The 22,346-nt window shown below is 52.8% G+C and overlaps 1 protein-coding gene across 7 annotated transcripts in view; it reads right to left on the reverse strand.

Annotated features, from left to right (window-relative positions):
* The window catches only part of P4HA2 (prolyl 4-hydroxylase subunit alpha 2), a 35,630-nt gene extending 20,296 nt beyond the window's left edge, over nt 1–15,334 (reverse strand). For 3 of the 7 annotated variants that reach the window (XM_021701722.2, XM_044917183.1, XM_044917184.1), the window contains exons 1-6: nt 15,244–15,286; nt 14,566–14,699; nt 6,948–7,071; nt 6,221–6,317; nt 5,717–5,868; nt 2,467–2,604 (exon numbers count right to left, since the gene is read on the reverse strand). In XM_021701722.2, coding sequence (XP_021557397.1) covers nt 2,467–2,604; nt 5,717–5,868; nt 6,221–6,317; nt 6,948–7,029 — 469 coding nt within the window. In that variant the 5' untranslated portion in view covers nt 7,030–7,071; nt 14,566–14,699; nt 15,244–15,286. Of the gene's footprint in view, nt 1–2,466; nt 2,605–5,716; nt 5,869–6,220; nt 6,318–6,947; nt 7,072–14,565; nt 14,703–15,034; nt 15,179–15,243 lie in introns of those variants that run through there. The other 4 variants (XM_021701721.1, XM_044917182.1, XM_021701723.1 and 1 more) reach the window with 4 other exon arrangements.
* Nucleotides 15,335–22,346: the final 7,012 nt, after the last annotated feature.

The following is a 22,346-nucleotide window of genomic DNA, read 5'->3' on the forward strand; positions in this document are numbered from 1 at the left end:
GGCTAGGGATCAAGGGGTTCCTTGATCCCTTGGGCCTCCACAGATCTCCTTTAGCTATGCAGTTCTCAGGAACTCACAATGACAGAGGCACTGTAACACTGCAGCTGAGCTAGCTGGACAAAGCTGGGTCTGTGTGGGCCTCGCTATGGCACCCACCAGCTGTGTGTGCCCATGGATAATTTACTGAGCCTCTCTGAGTCGCAGTCCCCTTAGGTCTAGAGTTAATACCATCAATTTTAGAGAAGTCGTGGCAAGAATTCAACGAGATGACATGTAAAGATGTCTTCTATGATCCCCAGGATGCCAAATGTCTCACAGAGGCCGAGGTCAAGAACAGCTCCCACATATTCAGCATCCTCCCCAGAAGCCCATCAAAAGTCTACCCCCTTGGAAAGCACTCTCTGGAGAGTGCCAGCACTGAGTGCTGAAAAGCAATCAGACAGACATGAGACCCAGCTGATGTGGGTAAAGCTATTCCTGCAGCGGGTGTGGGATGGACAAGGAAGCTAGGTGAGGGGTAGCTTAGTACAAACTTAACTTAGTATAGGCAAGGGGGCCCGGGAGAGGGCACCATGCAAGACCTCAAAGACTACACATAGGAGGAACTTGGGTTTAGCAGTTAAAAGTTAAGCTTTGTGATCAGGAACTGATGTAAATAGGAGATGTGCTTAAGACCACACGGAGAATGATTTTAAGGAGTGAGCTGGAGATACACGACAAGTCAAAACGTTATTTCAATAATCCAGTTGAGAAGTGAGTGACCATGAGTCTGGAGTCAGGGACTCCAAGTAAAGAAGAAGACATAAGACAGGTAGGATCCACGAGCCTTAGGATTCTGACGTGGGCTACCAGTGGACGGAGGTGCTGTTTGCTCAGGCAAGGAGCGAGGGAGGAGGGTAAACATTTCAAAAGGCAATGAGGATTTCAGTTTGGAACATGTGACTTTTGAGGAGTCCACAGAACACCCAAGTAGAGATGCCCCAAAGGCATTTGCCTTCACTGGTTGGAGGCTTGGCGGTAAGCCTTGATGGGAAACACAGATGTGGATATCATCCATGTACATGCTATGGGAATGGCTGGGCTCACCTGGAGAAGGTGCTTAGGGAAAACTCTAAGTAAGGGAATCCTGGGGAATAACTCCCTTCCACCCTCCCTGCTCCTCCAGGACATGCAAGGATCTGTTAACTGAATGTACAACGTCAATGCCTGGGTGTGGCTCCCTCCTCCTACCAACCATTGTCACAGCTACAGTGTGAACACATCTTGCAGGTGCCCTGAGGGGCCTTCTCTCACTGGCTCTGGCCTGGCTTGATCCAAGACCTGACTGAGGCAGGAATTAAGAAGTCTACACTCCTTCCCAGTGGCTCACCAGACTCCTCAGTGCCCGATTCTAGGCCTTTCCTGGCCGACAACAGATTGCCTCTTTCTCCTACACACTGTGATTCCCTGGGTTTGTGCCTCTTTTGGGGCCCCATGGGCGAGTGGCATCCAAAGTCTAATGGGGTCTAATTGAACCCCTGGGTTTATTGGCCTCTAACAGTCCCCCAGACCCAATATATCTTCTTCTTAGCATACTGAGGCAATCAGAAGAAAGGGGCCTGTTTTAAAAAAAAAAAAAAAAAGAGCGGAAAAGCCAGAAAAAGAAGCAATAGAGATCAGTGCCCCAGAATTCAAAGGAGGGAGAGTATCAGGAAGACTGGGACACTCAATGTGCCAAATACTGCTGAAAAATTTAAGGACATTATGCCTGAAACCCCACCGCTGGCTTTAGCAGCTGAGTGGCCACTGGTGACCTGGCAGGGACAGGAGCAGTGGATGGTGGGCAAAGAGGCCAGACTCTGCATGTTCAGGAGGACCTGGGAAGCAAAGAAGTGCAGAGCATGCGGCTGACTGTCCAGCAGCCTAGCCAGGTTAGGCTAACCAAGAGATCCATCAACAGCAGAGACTCAAAGGGCTTTGGGTCCTGAGGGAGGGGTTTGTAAGATGAGTAAGAACCTATGGTGTGTGTGAGATCAGGGGGAAGAGCCAAGTGGGGTGGGCCAAGAACGAACAGGGCAGAGACTGTAACTGAGGACACACAGGACACAGGGCAGGGAGTCCAGAGATCAGCCTTCATCGAAAAGAAATCAGAGGGTGTGGGGACAGAAGCAGGTCTGGAAGCAGATCTGAGCGGTGCTCTGGAGGCAGAGGCCAAGGGGTCCTGAGCAGCAGCCTTGGCTTTCTCTGAGAGGGGAGAGGAGAAGAGAGAGGAGAGGGTGTGGGAGGGAAGGGACGGGGCTGAGAGGAGGTGGCTGTCATGTGAATGAGGGGGACTGGCACCAACCGGAAACCCAAGAGAGCATCACCACCAGCAGTGATGGTGTGCCTGAGGGTAAAGACCACAAGACAGTGGTCGCTCCAACCCTGTCCAGACGCCCTAGTAGACACACATCCACTGGATGGGCAAAGCCTGGAGTGGTAAGGTACCTGGAAGTTGTCCTTTAGAAATCGTGTCTGGGTCCAGCTTGTATGTGTCCTGAAGTCTCATCAGGGCCTTGGCGGCTCCCATTTCGTCCTCGTCAGTGGGGAAGAACTGCCGCTGCACAGACAGGTTGGCAATAAAACCTTCCAAATGAGAGTGAGAACAAGAGGTTACCCTTGATCCAAGGGTACAATTCCCCCCGGGACCAGAAAGGTACCCAGTGGAGGGTTTCTGGCTAGTGCAAACTCCCTGCCCCTTCCTTCAAAGGCAGTTTCCCCTTCCTCCAGGAAGTCCTCCCTGATGGCTTCAGTCCATGAAGTCCTCTTTACTTCCTCCTCACTGAACGGACTGCCTGTACTGCTAATTTGGGATTGAACAAAGATCACCCCACAAACTGGTTAACATGTGGGAGTCTGAGAGTCTTGGCTCCAAAGCACTCAGTCAGCCCTGGTGGAGACAGAAGGGACAGAGAACAGAAACAGTAATTGAAAAGGACACAGGAGAAGACTCAGGAAGGACCTGTTGATCACTTAATGGAAAATGAATCACATGGAAAACCTTGATCCAGGATCACTACTGTTGGGGGGCTGCAGATAAACAGACTGCCAGCCCACATTCCAGGTCAAGGAGCCTAAGGGACAGAGGTAGTCAACTCAGGGAACCTTACCTGGCCACTCATTACTGACCACTGGCCCTTATCATCCAGAAAGGTGATGATGACAGTCTTGGGAGGGATTTGGTGCTGTCTCCACCCCCCAGATTAGGGACTGGGGGACCATCTGGCCAGAACAAGCATTGAAGTGGGACTGCCCAAGCCCAGCATAGGACCCTGAGAGACCACACTGGCTCTTGGTCTTGCGCTCTAGGGGACCCCCACAACTCAGACCTGCCATGAGCTGAAAGGCATGACCTTCCTGAATGTAGCGCTCAAGACCACAGCCTGGAAACTAGGACAGCCCCTGACCTCAGACATGCCCAAGGAGGCTGTTCTGGGACTCCAAGCCCTAGCTCTTAAGCAAGATATGCACCTCTTATATCTCAGGACTCCAGGTGGAGGCCAGGCCCTCCCAAGCTGATTCAGGAGTTTCAATGCTGCCTGTGAGCTAAGAATTGGGAGGGGAACCGCAGGGCCCTTTCTTCCCTGGTCTCTTCCTCAGGGCTGCAGTACCCACGGCCATCTACTCTCAGGACCCCAGGCTCAAACACCCACTTCTAACCATCCCTAGGGACCCAGGGATCAAGAAGCTGTAATCCTGCCTTCCTCACGGCTGCCCAGTCAGGGATTCTAAGAGTCTGGAATTCAGGAAGAAGAAAACATGTCCCCAGAAAAAGCCACACCGTCAGCATGTCCCCCTCATTTCAGAGGCAAGAACTCTCAAGTCAGAGGTGAAAACAACCTATTGCTCTCTGGGCCTGTCCTCTCTGCCTTCTGGTAATTACAAGGTTTCCTACAAGAACCAGATGTTGACGGTGGGGGCGGGGTATGGAGAGCAAGATGAGGGAGCGGAAGGTCATCCCAGCAGGCTTATTCTCCCCCGCCGAGCAATGCCGGTGGAACAGCCCGTTCTGAGCTACAGCCCCAGGCTGGAAGACAGAGGGCTGGGAAAGGCAGCCATGGCTTCTGGAGGCGGTGAGCTCACTGGGCACAGCTCCAGCGGGGCTGAACTCACCAATCCCTCCCCAGAGGCCACCCTGCCCCCAGCCAAGCCCAGCCCAGTCTGGCCACATGGGCTGAACTGCCTCAACCAGAGACAACCAGTCTGAAGTTAATCAGCACTCCCGACTGGACTCGGGGAGAAAAGGCAGCAGGTCCAGGAGGCTGAGCCCAGGGCTGGCTGGAGTCAGGAGGGCCCACCTCCATGCCTGCCCCACCACCTCCTGCTGAGAGGAAAATGTTTGAGCATAAAAAATACCACCACAGTAAAAGACACCAAGCACGGTTAAAGCTTTAAAGCTTTAAAAAAGTTCATACTCTGACCTGCAAATACCACTTCTAAGAATTTAAACTAAGAAAATAATCAGAGAGGGTGCCTGGGTGGCTCAGTCGGTTAAGCGTCTGCAGACGCCTTCAGCTCAGGTCATGATCCCAGGGTCCTGGGATCGAGCCCCTGTGTCGGGCTCCCTGCTCAGCAGAGAGCCCGCTTCCCCCCCCCCTTTTTTTTTTTTTTTTTTTTTAAAGATTTTATTTATTTTTTGACAGAGAGAAAGATAGCGAGAGCAGGAACACAAGCAGGGGGAGTGGGAGAGGGAGAAGCAGGCTTCCCGCGGAGCAGGGAGCCCAATGCGGGGCTCGATCCCAGGACCCCGGGATCATGACCCGAGCCGAAGGCAGACACTTAACAACTGAGCCACCCAGGCGCCCCTCTCCCTCTCCCTTTGCCCCCTCCCCGCCCTCTTGCGCTGGCTCACATACTCTCTCTCTCTGAAATAAATAAAATCTTTAAAAAAAAAATAAAGTGAATTTAAAAATGAATTTAAAAAAAATAATCAAAGGTAGGCACAAAGATGTATATGCACGATTGCTGATAATGTGGAAACAATCCCTCGTCCACTAATTTGACCAGTTTTATACTACATAGGTTTGACTTATTACTGTGTAGCCATTAAAATCATTTTGTATAACATTTAATGGACATTTAAAGAAGCTGGAAAATTCAGGAAATCACTGTATGCTATTGGCACAAATCTGCCTACAGGTATGTTTTATTTTTAAAAGGTATGAATGGGAATGGATTTAGATGAGGCCCATAATCCCCAGCTTACGCTGGCCCCATCACCCAGCCCACTTGACTCACTTTTGTTAATTCATTTGGTCCCGCAAAGCAAGTGAGTTTGCATTCCCTGGACTATATGAATGGGTCCATCTCTTCTTGTAATGTAAATGCAAGCGTAGGAAGACTGGAATTTGAATAGTGCTTATCACTAGACAACCGGGTTAAGAATTCTAATTTTCTTACATCATTTTGTTTTCTAACTTTTCTACAAAAACACATTAGTAAAGCATGATTTAAAAAGAGGAAATGAAAACACTAGGACAAGGCAAGAACTGATTATTCTTACATATTAAAAACAAGGACAGCCAACTGCTAGGTGCCCACAGAGAAGGGAGATGGCTACAGGCCCAGCAGGGTGCATATCCACACACTGTACATGCCCACCAACACCTGCAGACCTGTGACAGGCTCAGACGCACACTCCCCAGACACAAGCACACGGACACACCAGCTCCCCAAGCACCTGCTCACCATTCCTCACCTGCAGCCGAGTCCTGCAGGACAAGGTCCTCCAGCACAGGCCAGTCTGTGTTCAGCCGCTTCACCAGTTTATAAGCATTCACGGGGTGGGCCAGGTAACCTTCGGGGTCAGCAGCTGACTTGCTGGTCAAGGCTTCCATTTTGTTGGCCCAGCTGTGGAAACAGAGTAAAAGGAAGACGTAACACACCCGCTCACACAGGTCTTGACCTATGGTAATTTCCCTGGTGAAATTCCCTTTTCTATCAAGAGGCAGTATGAATGAATAGAGCAACTGCCCACTGACACTTGCAGTCCCTTAATCTAGAAAAGAGGTAGGAACTCTAATGTATGCAAAAACACTCTTAAATAGGGAAAAGCAGGAAGTCCTTAGCCCATGCACTGAGCCACTCTGGAGGACTGGCATGAAGTAACCTCCAGGCCAGCCCCTCACTGCTCTCTCAAGGGCTTCCTCTTATGGGCACCCTGGGTGGGTTCTGGGGGGTGGGGCCTTAGGACATCAGATACCTCTTAATCTTGGAGAGCTTGGCTTCCTCCACAAGGATATACTCCTTCAGAGATTGCACCAGGTCCTTCTCCGCATAAATTAAGTCGGTCATGTGCCCTGCAGGGAAAGAGAAAAGGGCCAGAAAGAAATGGATGAGGGACATCCATCCCCCTTCCTTGAGGCACAGAACACCAGCGCAGAGGCAAGTCCTCTGGATCACTGGCATGTCAACTCTCTTGGGATCATGGGGACTTGGGAGTTAAAGGGGACCTAGGTACTCACATGGTCCTGGCCCCCAGCTTCGTAAGACAGGGGTGGAGACTCCAAGGGGAGGGGGAGATGAGCGCACTGGGAGTGCCTTAAGGAAGAAGCACCAAATCTCATTCTCCTACTGGCACCCAGATGGGTCATGGCACCTGGGCCTGGACATCCTAAGGGCTTCTTTGCTCAGAACCACTCTCTGGCCCTGGACAAGATGGTCAGAAAGGCCAGGGAGCCCAGGAGCAGCCTGCGCTTCTCAGGGAGGAGATCCAGTTGAGACAGCTGGCTCCCAGCAAAGGACAGTCAGGTCATCAGGGCCTCAGAAGGGGGAACGGCAGCTCCGCAAGCCCCCTTTCCCCAGAACTGGTCAAAACCAGTGGGTGAGCCATCCCACCTTGAGTGAGAACAGGCTTCGGGTAGTGACATTCCCCGGCACTTGAGCCAAGGATCTCTCAGGGAGAAGACAGTCCTGTTGGCACAACATACCAATAGAAGTGAAGACTTCAGCCTGCACACAGCCCAGGACACCAAACCAGGCCACTAGCAATGTGGACAGCCAGCGTTTCATGGTCACAGAGAGCAGTGTCTGCAAGGCATTCAGTGACAGCCACTGGATCAACAGGTGAAAAAAGCAACTTAGGTGAAGAGATACATACACATGTGCACATAGATACACCGAACACGCCAAAATCCTGACCTAGGACACAGAAACTAAGGATATTCTGCACCAGCAGTGGAAAGAGGCCAGGGTGTGCAGCCAGTGATGTGTGCTCAATTCTGGCCCCTGCTCCGGGAGGCCATGTGCCCTTTGGAGAGCCCCTGCCCTCCAGATTCCCGGTAACCACTGGCAACATGGAAAGGCTGAACGGTGTGGGAGACAGTCCCCTCTGCTTCTAATAGTCAGTCCAAGATTCTGGCCCACTCCTTCTCATTTCACAGATTGCTTGTCTTATTTCTTTCTTTCCAATACATGTGTCAGGACGGTGCCAGGTGCTGGGGACCCACAGGTAACATGTAGCTCCTGCCTACGAGAAGACTGAAAGTACAGGAGAAACAATGACAGACAGAGAACTTGACACAACAGGCAGCAGGGACCCCACCCCCCAAAATGAGGTGTACAGCAGATGGCTGGCCACGAGGGGAGTAAAACTGCAGCTGGCCACAGCAAAGGCAGTGTGGGGAGCAGGCACTCTGGGCAGACACTGCTCTTCCTGCCTGCCACCTCACCAGACACTGTCCTCACTAGCAAGTCACCACTCACAAATATCTGCTGAAGATCCACATAGGCTATTCACCGAGTTAGGCACTTGGGATATAAAAATCAATCAGCCATGCAAGGCCAAAACCCTGGGATGGGCTGGACTGCTGACATGGATGCAAGACCAGCCTCTAGAAACAGCCAGGCTCGGCTGTGAAAGCAGGAGGCACAAGCTGGGGCAAGCCCCACTGGCAGCAGCCCTAAGTACATAACGGGAACTTTGGACATGGTCTCCCAGCTCAGCCAGCAGCCCAGGGCACGCTGGAGCCCCAGCTCTACCAGTCCCTTCTCTTCCTGCTCGACGTCAGCCAAACCCCACCAGACATATACTAAGAGGAAACAAGGACGATGAAGAAAATACAAAGGCTTCTCCCCAAGATGTAAGCCTTACATGACAGAATTCCACGTCTGAGCTAACGCCAGTTCATCAGTATTTTGCCTGCTCTGGTTGATCAGACACACAGTCATGCCTACCATTCCTCGCCTTACAAGAAATTCCAACCCACCGTGGCTCCAGGTTAGGCTCAGAGAAGCCGAACCACAAGGGCCACCCCCAAACGGGTTCCTCTATCAGAAGGAGGAGAGAATAAGTGAATGGCTGCTTCCGTTCATGTCCCTGCTAGATATCTGCTGAGCCATCAGCATGCCCATCAGTGCCCTAGGTGTTGGGGGCCGAGATGCACAGAATAAGAGCTTTGGGGCCAGAACCTGCTGCAGGGCACAGAGTATCAGGCTAAGGGATGGACTATGGAGTTAGGGCAGCAGAGGAAATCAAGTCACTGGGAGAAGGTGAGCAGGCCATCGGCCCCGAGGTGGAGCGCAGGTCGTCCCTGTCCCAGCCGCAGGTCTGCTCCCAGGTCTCACATCCTCTGCATCTCCAGCCCAGGATTCCTGAAGACCCCTCGTCTTGCTTACATAAGCCCCTTTACAGGGAGTAGTGTCTGTTCCTTACACCTCAAGAGGCTTAACTAACTCAGGAAAGCACCTTCTATACGTGAAAAGAAGGAACAGTAAAATCCAGGGCCAAGAGGTCGTATCTGGACAGTGAGGGACCAGCCAACTGCCTATCAGGCTGGGATGGTGGGAGAGCAGGGCCCAGGCAAGAGACCAGACCGGACACGGCTGGAAGGAGGGGAACGCAGCGCTTCTCCCCTGCTGTCACTGGCTGCGGTGGCATACCTCTTCAGAGACGGAGTAACAAGTTCAACGGAGGGAGACACCTCTCTGTTCCTCTCAAATCCTCCCGGTGATACTGTCCAGGGTTCATGCCTTACAGCACTCAGGAAAAAGCAGCCAGGTCCCTTCATTACATGAATACTAGCTGTTATCTCTCTGGAATGTACTATCCGGCTTAGACTAAGCCCATCCACGAATACCAGCCCAGAGGCAGAGCCCCAAAGAATCACAGATGGGGTTCTGGGAAATGGCTTGCCAAGAGCCTGCGAAGTGCTGCTCTGATGGGGGAGGGGGGATAACTCCACTGGCCAGAGAGCTAGGTACCCCCAAGCAGCCCCTAGACTGCCACCTCAGGCAGAGATGCCCTAGAGTCCCAACATTTCTCCGGATCCTGACCCTGAACGCTAAAGGCTTTGTATAAAAAGTTAATCAGGGTCAGGTTGGGAAGAGGCAGCATCCAAGAGGGACTGTCCCACAGTGTTGGGAAGCCCCTACTTGCCCCCAGTCCAATCTCATACCTATACCCAGCGTTTGCTTAGGACAGAGCAGGTGGGAATGTGTGTGCATGCCTGGTGCCCGCCCCCCCCACCTCCACCGAGTGTCCAGTGCTGCCAAAAGCCCTTCTAGGAACGCTCAGAAATCCATGCTGAACAGACCTGGAAATGGGCAATGTCAAACCTCCTTTTATGAAAAACAAAACACAAAGTGGCACCAAGCCTGAGGAGAAAACCAACATGGAGTTTTAGCTGCACTACATCCCAAGCTTAGAACGTCTGCCCCATATCAGGCATCCAACAAATAATGTTTCACCACAGACTTGTTCAAGTTAGAAACAACAACAAAAAATTTTACAATTTTTCCACATAATGGATTGTTAAGAAGGGACACTGTATGCATATTAAGTCCCAAGTTTGAACCCCCACAGGGAAGTTATCCAAAGCCCACCAACACCCCAGTGACAATGATTCACTCACCAGGTGACCAGCACTGTTTCTAAGCACAAGCAAATTCCAAGACATATAATCAGAGGCCCCACAAGCCTGCTCTTTGGAAAGGACATTTACAATCTGGCCAAATGGCCACGAAAAGAGGTTTCCAGCTGCAAACCAGCAGCGTCCTTAGCTTCTCCCCTTACCTCATCAAGCATGAACTTCTGCCAAGCTCCCAGCTGCAACTCAAATGCAACAGCTTGAATTTTAACAATGTATTTAACAGCCTAGAGACAGAACATGGGTTTGCTGAGTACAAGCAGGTCTTGCCTGGCACTAATCAAGAAGCTGCCTGCCTTCTGTGAAAGAGCAAAAACCTGTCCGAAAAGGGCGCCCCCCAGTGGCCCTGCCTCCCAGTGGTGTGGCCAACTCTGGACCACCAAAGCCACAAGGACTTGTGAGTTGTGGAGAGGCTCAGGAGGCCTCGGAACTTAGGCACATGGAAGTCCATTCAGGCCCAGAAGCTGACCCCCGGGGAGGATGGAAGGCACCCTACTCTCCTTACCTGACATCAGGCCTCAGTCATCACCCTGGTCTGAGGCACTCCCAATTCCCTCCCACAGCCATCCTGGCCCCTGCCTGTCCTGGTCTCTCCTCTCATCTGGTGTTCCCCCCTACCTCTGCCCTACAAGGCAGCTAGCATGGCTTACCACAGCTCCTCATTTGGTCTCTCTCCCCACTGCCCTCGGAATCAAGTCCAAACTCCTTAGCCCCAAGGGCCTTTTTGACTCTGCATGACATGGTCCTACGGTCCTCTCCAGCCCTATCTCATGACTCTAGGTTTCCCAGCTTCAGATGCTACATCACATGGAAAAATATTCTTCAAGGAGGACTTTCTTCACTGAAACCTCGATGTTCACCTGTATCCATCCTTACGCTTCTCTATCAGGTATACGAACATGTTGATTTGTACCTCCCACTTAGGTACCATCAAAACCACAGCGTCTCCTGTTTCCGTAGCTAGGCAGTGGAGGAGCAGAGAAGGCTATAAAGATCAACATGCAAAGTCCAAATTGGACTTTCAGTCAGGGTCTTGGCAGAGGCTTGGCAATCTGAGTGAGACTAACTCATAAGAAGGGACTACACGTGAGGACAAAATCCACAAAGCAATATATAGGATGCCTCCGATGTCCCAGTTCACAGGCTCTTGGCCTCACCAGTCCGCTGGGCCCTGGGTCTCTTGCTGGGCCTCAGAGTCAGTGGGGGTGTGTGTGCAGGCCCCATATCTCTGGCTCCTCCCGCTACTTCCAAACTCCACAGAAGTACCACACTGGCCTCCCCAGTGGCTGCTGGAGGACTCTGGTAGTGCAACCAAGGAGCAAGAGGGAGCTAACTCCCATGAGGCAACTCTGACCAATGAAGACAGAAGACAGGAGGAGGTGGGCAGATAAACTCCCCCACCAGGCCTCTGCTGACAAACTGTTCTGTGGCATGGAGTTTCTGTAGAGCTCACCCAGACGTATCCTGCATGGCAGCTACTGTCCAGCCGACTAAAGCACCACCTTGTGCCTTCCCTCCTTCTCTCCCTCGGGTTTCTCTTCCCTTACCCTTGCTGCCCTGCACCTTCCAATAAAGCATGAAGCACCGCCTCAGGCTCTGCTTTTTGGGGAACTAAGCTAACCACTACTTGTATTTCCAAAAATCTTTCATTTCTACCATCTAATCCTCACGAAAACCTTGTAAACAAGATAACCATCCCTGCTTCACATACAGAAGCTAGATAAGTGAGTCTGAGCGAGAGTTTCCTGCACACCTGACATGCTACCACAAATGAGTGGCAGAGCTGAGACTCAAACCCAAAACACACTTTCCATTAGATACTGCAACCATTCTATCCCACTCAGTGACATCCACTGTCTTACAGCACAAGGGTCTCCCACAAGGAGGAGCCCAGTTGACCTAGCAGAGCAGGCCTGCCCAGGTCAAGGTCTTTATCATGGTTCACAAATCAGGTGTATGACATGCAGGGCGGGATCCCACCAAAAGTGGACAGCAACATGGGGCCTCGAGTTCAGGTGAGCAGTCACTCCTGCCTCAGACATCACAGCACCCAGCAATGATCACCCAGCCCCGCTCAGGGCAAGGCAGTACTGTCTAGTCAGGGGTCAGACAACCCCAACTTCAATCTCAGCTCCACCATCACTTCTTGGCTTTGTGACATTACACAAGTTCCAGATCTCTCTGAGCCTTTTTCCCATCTATATCATGGTGACAACATGAGGACCTACATCTCACAGGGTTGTTTCGAGGACTGAATGAGATGGCAATTATCCGTGGGCAGCCTACCATCAAGCACAGCTTATACCAGACATCAGCACCCAGGGTACTGGAATAACATCAGCAGACCTTAAGCGGCCAGCTGCCTGGCTGATCCCTGGCAAAGAAGAAGAGTCCAGTCTAGGGGACAGTGGAGATGAAAACGAGGCAGATACTGGGCAGTCTCTAATTCCCACGAGGGTCAAAAGAAATGAAACATTACTTTAGGAGAGAGCAGAGTCAGATATAATGTGGCACACTGACCATCAGGGAATAACCCTGGAACAGGTCAAATAGTGGCTCTACAGCTCATCAAGGGAAGAAAGCTCTCCAGCAAAAGGCAGGGGACCAGACTAATACTCTAGGATCTCTTGTAGTCCTACACCTCTGATCTACTGGTTCTGAGTTCCTACAAGTACCAGGCCTCAGGATCTCGGCCACACCCTGGTCCTTGGGAGTGCCAGGTACGGAGCAGGCTCTACTCTAGCAAGCACTTCCTGAAAGGTCTAGAGCATGTACCGGTCTGTGAACAGGCTCAGACAGATCCAATCTGAGCTGGAGAACTCACTCCCCAAATACTTAATCCTCTGCCAGGCAACGACACCACTTGAACAAAAACTCTCTTCTAGGGCTCCAAGAAGTCTAGTCTAGACTTTTCATTCCCCCTTCTGAGAATAAAAACTATATCCTTCAGTCCACACCGCCACCAAAAACCCCAGACACCACAGGAGCACTGGCCCTCTCACTCTAAGACAGGCTGATGTCCCACTCTGGGGCACTTCAAAAGTCCAAACTGTTAGATTCAGGCAATCTCAGTTTAACTCTTGCTCTAGCATTCTGTCTAGGCTTGCACGTGCCTGCATCAGAGCATTTCCTGCCAATGACCATCTGCATAAAATTAAACTCTTGACAGATCCCAAGAGCCAGGACACACCCACCAGCCCAATGTACACTATCGGCCAGCGTGGCCACAAATCGGCCAAGGTCTTGCATCCAGCCTCAGAACCTCCCATGGACGAGGGAGGGCAGAGTAAAAAGCGAGGCTCTGTCAGGAAATGAGTACACCCCAGACTCCCTCACCCTAGTCATTCCTCAGGGCTGCACCCACACAGTCTTTCCTTCTGATGAGTATTCACACTCTGAGCTCCTCCTCTGCCACATGGCCAGCTGCCAGCCTGAAGCAGCAATCTCGGGGAGATTATGAGCTACCCGCGAGCAAGGACAGTGTCATCACCACCACCTTCCCCTCCTCCTCTCCCTCCTAATTCCACCCCAAGGCACACTCCAAGCAGAAGCCAGGCACAAGGAATGAACAGAGATCAGCTGTGTACAGGCTAAAGCAGTGGCTAAGTAAGCACTCTCCCAGGAACCCCATTTCAGAGCCTCCTACTGGGTAAAAGGGCCTATCACAAGTCACAGGCAATGCCTAGTTGTCATGTCTGCCTGCTGAGCTCTCAGAGAACGAGGGTGGCCCAACATGACAGCATCTCTGGGATGAGGCCCCCAGCCAACTCACTCCATCCTTGCTACGTGGCCTCCTTAGCTGGGCCGCACAGTGGACATACTTGGCCACCGGAGAATAAGAAAGCCCTAGAAGAAAAGGATTCAAAGCACACTCCTGTGAGCGTGTTGAAGTCAACAGAAGAAGCTGGGCTCTGAGTCCCGGAACCACAGTGAGAGACTGCACCCTAGACACTTCAGGGGCAGTTTAAGCACAGGCCAAAGGAGATCTCAGTTCATTTAACAGAGAACTAAATCACGGAACCTGTTGTTCCAGATGTGATACAGGGTGAGAAGCTGCAGTAGCAGCTTGCAAAAACATTCTACAAATTTTTAGGTGGACAGCGGATCTTGGCAAAATCTGGGACATGCAAGAATGCCCTCAGCTACAAAATGATGTGCCCCAACCCTTGCTCTCAGAACCAGGAGCTCCTGCAAGGGGGCTGAGGCTCTCAGGTCTCAGACAGTTCACATTAAGAAGCACGAGCCTTAGGTGTCCCTCTACAGCAGAAGACACCAGCCTCAGTCTTGGGAGGCACACGAATGTTCTACACCATCCTAAAGATGTCACATTAGAATACAAGGCCAGGGGCCCAAGTGTCCTGAAGTAGGAAGTGCCCTGATACCTGCTCATGTTGAGCAGCATCCACATGCAGGACACAGTACCAGGCACTGCCCTCACTTGAAACTCTTGTGGATAGGGTCCATGGGGAGCCATCCCCTTAAATGTCCCTTCCTCCTCACCTTGCCTCTACTGGAGTGCCCACGTCTGCTCCCACTCACACGCGCTGTTCCCCTTTATTCAACCTTCCCTCTGACCAGTTCCAGTTCATAGATCACCTCCTCCAGGAAGCCCTCTGGCCTGAAGCACCTGTCCTCTACCAAGGAGCCACAGCCTGGTACTCCCTCCCAGCACAGCACTCACCACACTGTTCTGGACCTGGACTTTCCCAGTGTTCAATCCGTCTGCCTCACTGGGCTAGCAACTCCTTGCAGTTTCTGATACACAGAAGGGTCCGTTTGTTGAATTAGTTAACTAGTTACCACAGGTCTGCGCCGCTGCTGAGGAAAAACAAGCACGTTGGAAAGAGATGTCTGGGGCGGGGGGTGGGGGACTTTCTCAACCAAGAGCCCGTTTCAGGAGCACCAAGCTGGACCCCGCCGGGCCGAGGCCAGAGACTCCCAGCCTTTTGGAGGGAGGAAGGCGGACCTCGCAACATTAAGCGGCCCCCCGGGGCCCGGCTGACGGCCCCGCCTCCGCCTCCAACCTCTGGCAGCCCTCGGGGCCGGGCCGCCCGTTCCCGTTCCCGGGGAGCCTGACGAGGCTGGACGACCAAGTTCCCCGCCCCGCCCGGCGCGGACGCCTAGGGACCGGCAGGAAGGGCGCCGCTGACCTCCCCACCCTGAGCTCGGGAAGGGCACGCCGGCGGCGACACAGGAACCCAGACGGGAGGAGAAACAGGGCGGAGGGCTCGGGGCTGCGGGCCGGACTGCGCGACCCTCCGGCCCCCAACTCTCGGCCCCGCGCCGGCAGCATGCACGGCCCGCCGCCCCCCGGCCCGCGCACTAGCCCAGACCCGGCGGCCGCGGGCGGGGCGCTCACCTGGACACGCGCCTCTCCCGGCGTTTCCACAACCTCCCGCGGCGGCGCCCAGCCCGCCCGGCGCCTCCTCCCCGGGCGGCTCCGCCTCCCACCACGGCCGGGCCCCGCCCGCTTGAGCTGTTGCCACGTCCCCACCTCCCGCCCCCCGCCGGCCGGCCCCCCCGTCGGCCGCACCCCCCACCGCCCTGGCTCCGCGCCCTGACCGCCTCGGCCGGGGGTCGTCCCCACTAGCGACCCCAGGGAAGGTCCGGGCTGCAGTGCGCGCTGGGGCCGGGAGCCGGGCGCCGGGAGCGGGTTGGGGGCCGGGCGGGAGCCGCTGTCCGCGCCCTTCATGCGGCCGGCTGCTCGCCGCACGTACACCGCGCCCGCCTCCCCTCAGCCCGCTCCACCTGCGGGACTCGGCCCTCCCTCCTTCTCAGCCCCCCGGCTGCTGCTGAAGGGCCCGCCACCCGATCCTGGCGCCGGTGCGGTGGGGAGCGCCCCTGCCCGCGTGCGGACTCCCCCGGCCTCCGCTCCTGCCCATCTCTTCAGGGGTCCTGCTGGGCGCACGGGCTCCTGCTGCCCCTCCCCAACATCACCACCCCCGGGTTACAGGGGGAGGGGGGGCCACGCGGGCCGAGGGTCCGGGTATCAGTGGAGTGGACAGACCAGTGGAGAAGACCTTGAAGAAGACGAGAGACCTGGGGTCCACCCACAGGACCAAGCTCCCGAAGGGATTCTGCCTGTCCCCAGCTCCTGTGTCAGGCACTCCTCCTGGTGACGTGTGTGTGTGTGTGTGTGTGGGGGGGGTGATGGGTTGATGAGAAGTGGACCAATCAAAGACTGAGGTGGGGGGTGGCATATTGGGGCCAACTCTTGGTTTGCCCAAACCTTTTCATTCAACAGGGGCCAAAAACAGTGGACAGCTCATTTACCTAGGCCGGTGTGTGAGGGAACGAAGGCTGGGATGCAGCAAAAATCTCAGCCTGAGTTGGAGGAGGCCCTGGCCGGCCGAGCAGGTTCCCACGCCTGCTCTGTGAACCTCTGGTCATGAATGAGGGGAAACACGGTCTGAGAATCTCATCAGGGAGCTAGCCCGGAGTGGGAGGTGCCCAGCCTCCGCCCAGGCTGTGTGGGGATATTCCCTATGGCACTCTGTCCAGGCTGGCCGCCCAGCGGTGCAGAAGGCGCGAGCACACACATAGAACTACACACCGCACATATAAAATAAGGAACAAGCCACTGTTCTGGCCTGCGTCGGCCACCAGCCAGAGCTCAGCTAAAACCAAACAGAAACCTTCCTGCATCTGCTACATCCTGTTATGCCACTGGAGCCTCCCTCTGTCTGCCCAGACTTCCCCGACCTCTCCCCAGTCTCAGGAGCTTGCCCTGTGGATCATCCTTTGTCTCTGCTGAAGGTTCAACCTCCCCTTCTCAACTGGATCCTTCCCTTGACCTCTAAATATGTTTAAGACTCTAGTGTGGAAACAAAACCCTCATTTGACTCCACCAGCTACTGCAATGTCTCTCTCCTTTTCGACCACAGCAAAATCCCCGGAAAGAACAGTCTGTCAGTCCTTGTCCTCACTTCTCCCATCCTGCAGGCTCCAACACTGGGCTTTCTGGTGTCCTCACAACACCAAACCAGGTCTCAGTTAACTCTCTGTAACTTCCAAGTCTCAAAATTCAAAAGCCTGTCTTCAGTTCTCTGCGGAAGCCCCCCGCAGCATTTGACTCCCCAGCACTGTGTGACCACTGCCTCCCTGGACCACTCATTTTCCGTGGTTTCCATGGCCCTCTCTTCCCACCACTTGCCCCAGCTTCTTCCCTCCCAGTACATTCTCCCCTCCCCCTCTCCTCCTTACTCAGTAAAGTTTGGGGGTTCCTCAAAGCTCAGGCCTAAGCACCCTACTTTCCTCCTCTGGATTGCTTCCTTTACACAGATGGCTCGCGTATTTCTCTACACTTGCCCTGACTCCCAAGCTGCAGACTCCTATGACTGCCTGCTGAGTCCACATCTCAATGGAGTGTCCACAGCCACTTTATCCACAATATGCCCACCACTGAATTCATGGCCTCTCCCCTTCTCCTCTCCACACGGCCAACATTCCAACTCCCTGCTTCAGTGAAGGAGCCACCCTCCATCAGGTACCTAACCAGAAGCCTGGGAATCACGCCCAGCATCTCCCTCTGCCTTGCTCCCAGACCCTGTCTTTCCAGATCCCGTGTCCATTCACTTTTACCACCTAAATCTCTCTCCAATCCATGCACACTGCAGCTATGGTCGTCTCCTCAAAGTTCAGGTCTGAACCCATCACTCCCAGCTTAGTAAACTGCATTGTTCTTAGGAAAAATTCTAGAGGTGGTCTGTAAGGCCCCACATGGCTTGGGCCCTGCTCACTTCTCTAGTTAGGCTTGACCTTCTTCCCATCCCTCTAACGGACCATTCTCCCTCCCCACCACACTCCCAGGCCTTTGTACATGCTTTTCTTTTTGTCTAGAAAATCTTCCCTCCTCTCCAATTAAATCCTTCCCTTACCCTTAGAGGGATTTTTCTCATGTCCCTGGCCAGGTCAAAACCTGCTTTAACAGCCTCCCATGGCCTATGTGCTTTGTAACACTTGCCACAGTCGATATAGTTGATTGATTGTTTGACTAATGTCTGCCTCGTCCACCAGCCTGGGACCCCCAGTAGTACATTAACTGTGTATTTCTGCCCATGATCATATCATATCCTCGGCTCCGATCACAGAACTGGGCTCAATAAATACTTGCTGACTACATGAAGGGATGGTTGTCTCTTTAATGCCTTGCTCCACCACACACCAGTAGCCAAAGGCCTGGCTAAGTCCTCCACAGGCCCTCAGAGTCCTGCACCCCACTCATTCCTTAGTGCCTGAATCTTCTGTCTCTTATAAGGATACTTGCCATCGAATTTAGGGCCACCTGGGTAATCAAGATGATCTCATCTCATGATCCATAACTTAATTACATCTGTAAAGTCTTTCTTTCCAAATAAGTTCACACGCACAGGGGCCAGGTATTAGGACATGATCATAACTTTTTAGGGGCCACCATTCAACCCACTACCCCTGACATTCCAACATGCCCTCCAGGGACTACTGGGCCTGGGTGAAATCCATGACTCTCAGGTCTGAATCTCTAGCCCAGGCCCACTCCAGACCCACATCGCCTTTTATTTGCAGCTTCTTGATCGGTGAATTAATTATCTCCCCACACCCTACCCACACCCTGGTGCTCTTTCTGCTCCAGCATTTTCTGTATCCCAGTCATTTCTATCTTTTTCCCCACCACATTCCCCCATTATAGATGTCACCTGGTAGACTAGACTTATCTGCCCACCACCGCTGTCCCAAGGGAAGGACCTGGTGTCTCTCCAGGAAGGATGTCAAAAATACTTGGTTACCCCCTACTCAGTGGACAGGGAACTGGATGAGGTGTGCGGGTATAGCACTTGCCTCTAAGCAGAGGCCTCCTCAGACTGCCCCTGATTTCCCCGGCTTAGCAGTGATCTCAGGGGAAGGGGAGGGGGGCAGGCTGCACTGCTTGGCACTGAGGCCTCCCTGGCTGCTAATGACTCTTACAGACCCTGGCAACCACAGCAGCGATGGTGGCCTGGCCTGGGCCCACCATGAAATTCCCCAGAGCAGGGCCCCTGGGGCCAACCAATGCTGCACAGAAGGCCTTGTATATGTTGACGCACATCTGTACATTGGGGCATATTCAGCATACAGCTGTCCACTGGACTCTGGGACTGCCACCGTCCCCACTCCAGTTTCTTCCCTTTGGGGACTGAGGAGAGACTGGGTGTCTCAACTGAAGGGTACTTTGACTCCAGGCCGGCAACAGAGGGTAGGAGGTGCAGTTTGAGTGGGGCCACCTAGTGGTGGCCCTACTGCTTCAGAAACAGGGTCTCCCAGGTACTCTGGTCCAGGACCAGCTTGGTGCATGACCCCGGAGACAGGAGAGAGAAACTGGCAGAATCCCCAGGACTCTGTGGGGCCAGCCCTGGACAGAGCCAAGTAGGTCCCCAGAAAGTGCTCCCCAAATCCCTGAGCCCATGTGGTGCATACAAAAAATAAGACAGGCCCCATGGAAAGTCCCTTGCCAGCTGCCTCCCCCATGGACCTCTGCAGCCCAGAACAGCAGAGCCACCACAAGCTGGGCTGTCATTACAGGGTGGAGAGAGGAGTCCCAGGGCCTTCGGAGCTGTAATTACCCAGCAGGTCCAGGGCAAGCCCTTGTGATAAAGATAGCAGGCTTAGACTTTGGCTTCCCTCCTCACTGCGCACGCCTCCCTTCCATCTTTGGCAAGAAGCTTCAGCTGGTGCAAATGCCCAGAGGGCTGGGAGTTAGCTAGGTATGGTGCTTACAAATCCTGGTATTTTGATATATACAGATAAATCACACTTTTAAAAGTCATTATTATTGTAATACAGAGGCCCCTTATTCCTCCTCCCCGAACCCTGAGCCCAAATTGAGATTGGGTGGGGATTATGGATGAGCGAGGGTTGGGACAGCTATTGGACATCTGACTTAGCTACTTTCTAAAAGGCTGAGAGTGCAGTGGTTTTACTATTTTTTTTAGGCCTTGTCAAAATGTCAGGGAGCCAGTAGAGAAGGTAGGGGAGAAATGAGAGGGAAGGCTGCAGAGGCCCCAGGGGCAGATGACCTGGGAAGAGCACTGGGGGGGGTTTAGGAACAGGGCCCTGAGGAGAGAGGAGGAGGAGAAGCAGAGCCTGGAGGTGATCAGCAGAGAGCTGGTGCAGAGTCTAGATGACAGCTGAGAAATGGCAATGCATGCAGGGAGAAGTGGGCAGACTTGAGAATTATAAAGAGCTAAAATAGGAAGGGCTGTGTTCGTTCACTCATTTGTTTATTCAACAAACATTTAAGGGCGCCTGGGTGGCTCAGTCGGCTGAGCGTCTGACTCTTGATTTCATGGGATTGAGCCCCACGTCGGGCTCCATGCTCAGTGCAGTCTACTTCGGATTCTCTCTCCCTCTCCTGCTCTCTCTCTCTCTCAAATAAGTGAATAAGTAAAATCCAAAACAAAACAAAACAAAAAACCCCCAAACATTTATTAAATGTTCTGCTCCCTATTCTGAGCTCCTTTTTGGGGATGAGGACCTACGTCTTGTCCAGAATGAGGGTTTTTCACCCGCGGCTCCACCTCTGCCCTGCTCCCAGAGCAGGTCCTGCTAAAGGGAATCAGTGGTGGCCCCCAGACAGCACAAGAATGGGGAGCGAGTTGGCTACCCACAGAGAACACACCAGCAGCCTTTGAGCTTTCAGACTGACAAGGAATCGTAATCACAATGTCTGGTTTCCTTAATCACCAGACTCCTTCCACCAGAAGGTAACCACCCATTTAATGATGGTTTCAACACTAGCTCACTAATGTTACCCTTCCTCTCCCTGTGCCTCATATCCCCTCCTATTTTTCTTTTCTTTCTTTTTTTTTTTTTACCACTGCATGTTACTCTAATTTTATTGCATTACAAAGACAGAACAGAAACAAATAAAATTAATGGCTTGGATAAACAAATTAATAAACATCTATGAAATATTTGTTACACTAACGAGGAACAAAGGCAGCTGGTGATAAAACACTCTTCTATTACACTGATACACTTAGAAACCCTTTAAAGACTCGGAAGTGTTGAGTTCATCTTGCTATAGTGATACATGTTTATAGGGCACCTTCTGTCCTTTTTGGATGGATGCGATGGGTGTCAGTCTCTCCATCTGTGAGTCTCCCCAGCCCAGTCTAATTTGTGCAAATTCTGTACCGTGTAAGTGGGGGCACTCCATTCGCATCACAGACATTATAGACTTACACATTCATTATAACTTTCCAGTAGATCAAAAATAAAGTGAGGTGAAAAGCAGGTATCCTTTGCTGATTCATACAAAATCACCATATGCTTTTGTAGATCTACCTCCACAGACACCTGAGTCACCCCTGTGCCAGAGGCCTGCTTACACCTGCCTCAAAGACTCCAGCCTCTCCTGTGGGCTCTCTCCTGCCCTCCACTCTCCTGCCTGTATCAGGTCTGGTTGTGACTCTGACTCTCCCCCAGTCCTTTGAGTTGACACTATCATCCAAACTTGTTGGTGAGCCCTGTCCTCTGCCCCTGTGGGACACTGCCTGGGACTCCAACCTACCTACCACAGAAAGGCCAGAGCACTCGTTCCTCTAGAGGCCCTGACTACCCGACACCACATCAAACATACTCTAACGCACCCATATCCCACAGAAGTACATTTTATCTGTATCCAGCAAGAACATGGCTGAGCCACAATGGACTAGTTTCCATGACATAATGCTAGCATTTAGTATTTATACTTCCTTTTCGTAGTTTTCTACATTTTTTTTCCTGTCCCCAGCATTTGTGTGAACCTATGAGAAGCCTGATGATCCCCGTGCCTCTGGCACCTGAAAGACACAACAACTTGGCTACAGCTTTTGGTGGAAGCGTCCTCTACCACTAGACACACGGGCACATGCACACACACATATGCACACAGGAATGTGCATGAATGCACACGAGGAGGAAGGAGCCCTCTGCTCTGTACTCTGGCTCTGCCCTTAACCTTGACTCTGACTCAGAACCTGATGTTGACTTTGAACCAGAATCTGACCTTATCCCTGATCCTGAGCCAGCCAGATAAGGCTTGGAATCAGGAAGATGTCCACCTCCATCATCTTCAGGACCCAGAGCCCAAAGGGGAGCAGGCATGCCTAGGGCAAGGACTCTGCCTGGCTGGAGAGTAAGTAATCCAGGGGGTGAAGGCGGAGAGATGGCTTTCCCACAATGGCTGGGCCATTAGATACTCTGGGGTTTCAGCAGTCCTAGAAGCAAGCTGTGCTCTCCCACCCCAACAGCTCCAGGCCAGGCTGTTCCCCTAACCTCAACAAGACTTGAGATTTTCTCTTGTTCCATCCCGGGACACCTGCAGTTATCTGTGTCCCCAGGCAAAGATACATGGGGCCTCAGAACCCTTTGGGGGAATTCCAGTCCTGCCCAGAGAGCTGCATCTGCAGAAATGAGGACGGCCAGTAGAGGGTGCCTGGAGCCCACCATAGGACACCCAGTTAA

This window comes from Neomonachus schauinslandi, chromosome 7, assembly GCF_002201575.2.
Source record: "Neomonachus schauinslandi chromosome 7, ASM220157v2, whole genome shotgun sequence".
NCBI lineage: Eukaryota > Metazoa > Chordata > Mammalia > Carnivora > Phocidae > Neomonachus > Neomonachus schauinslandi.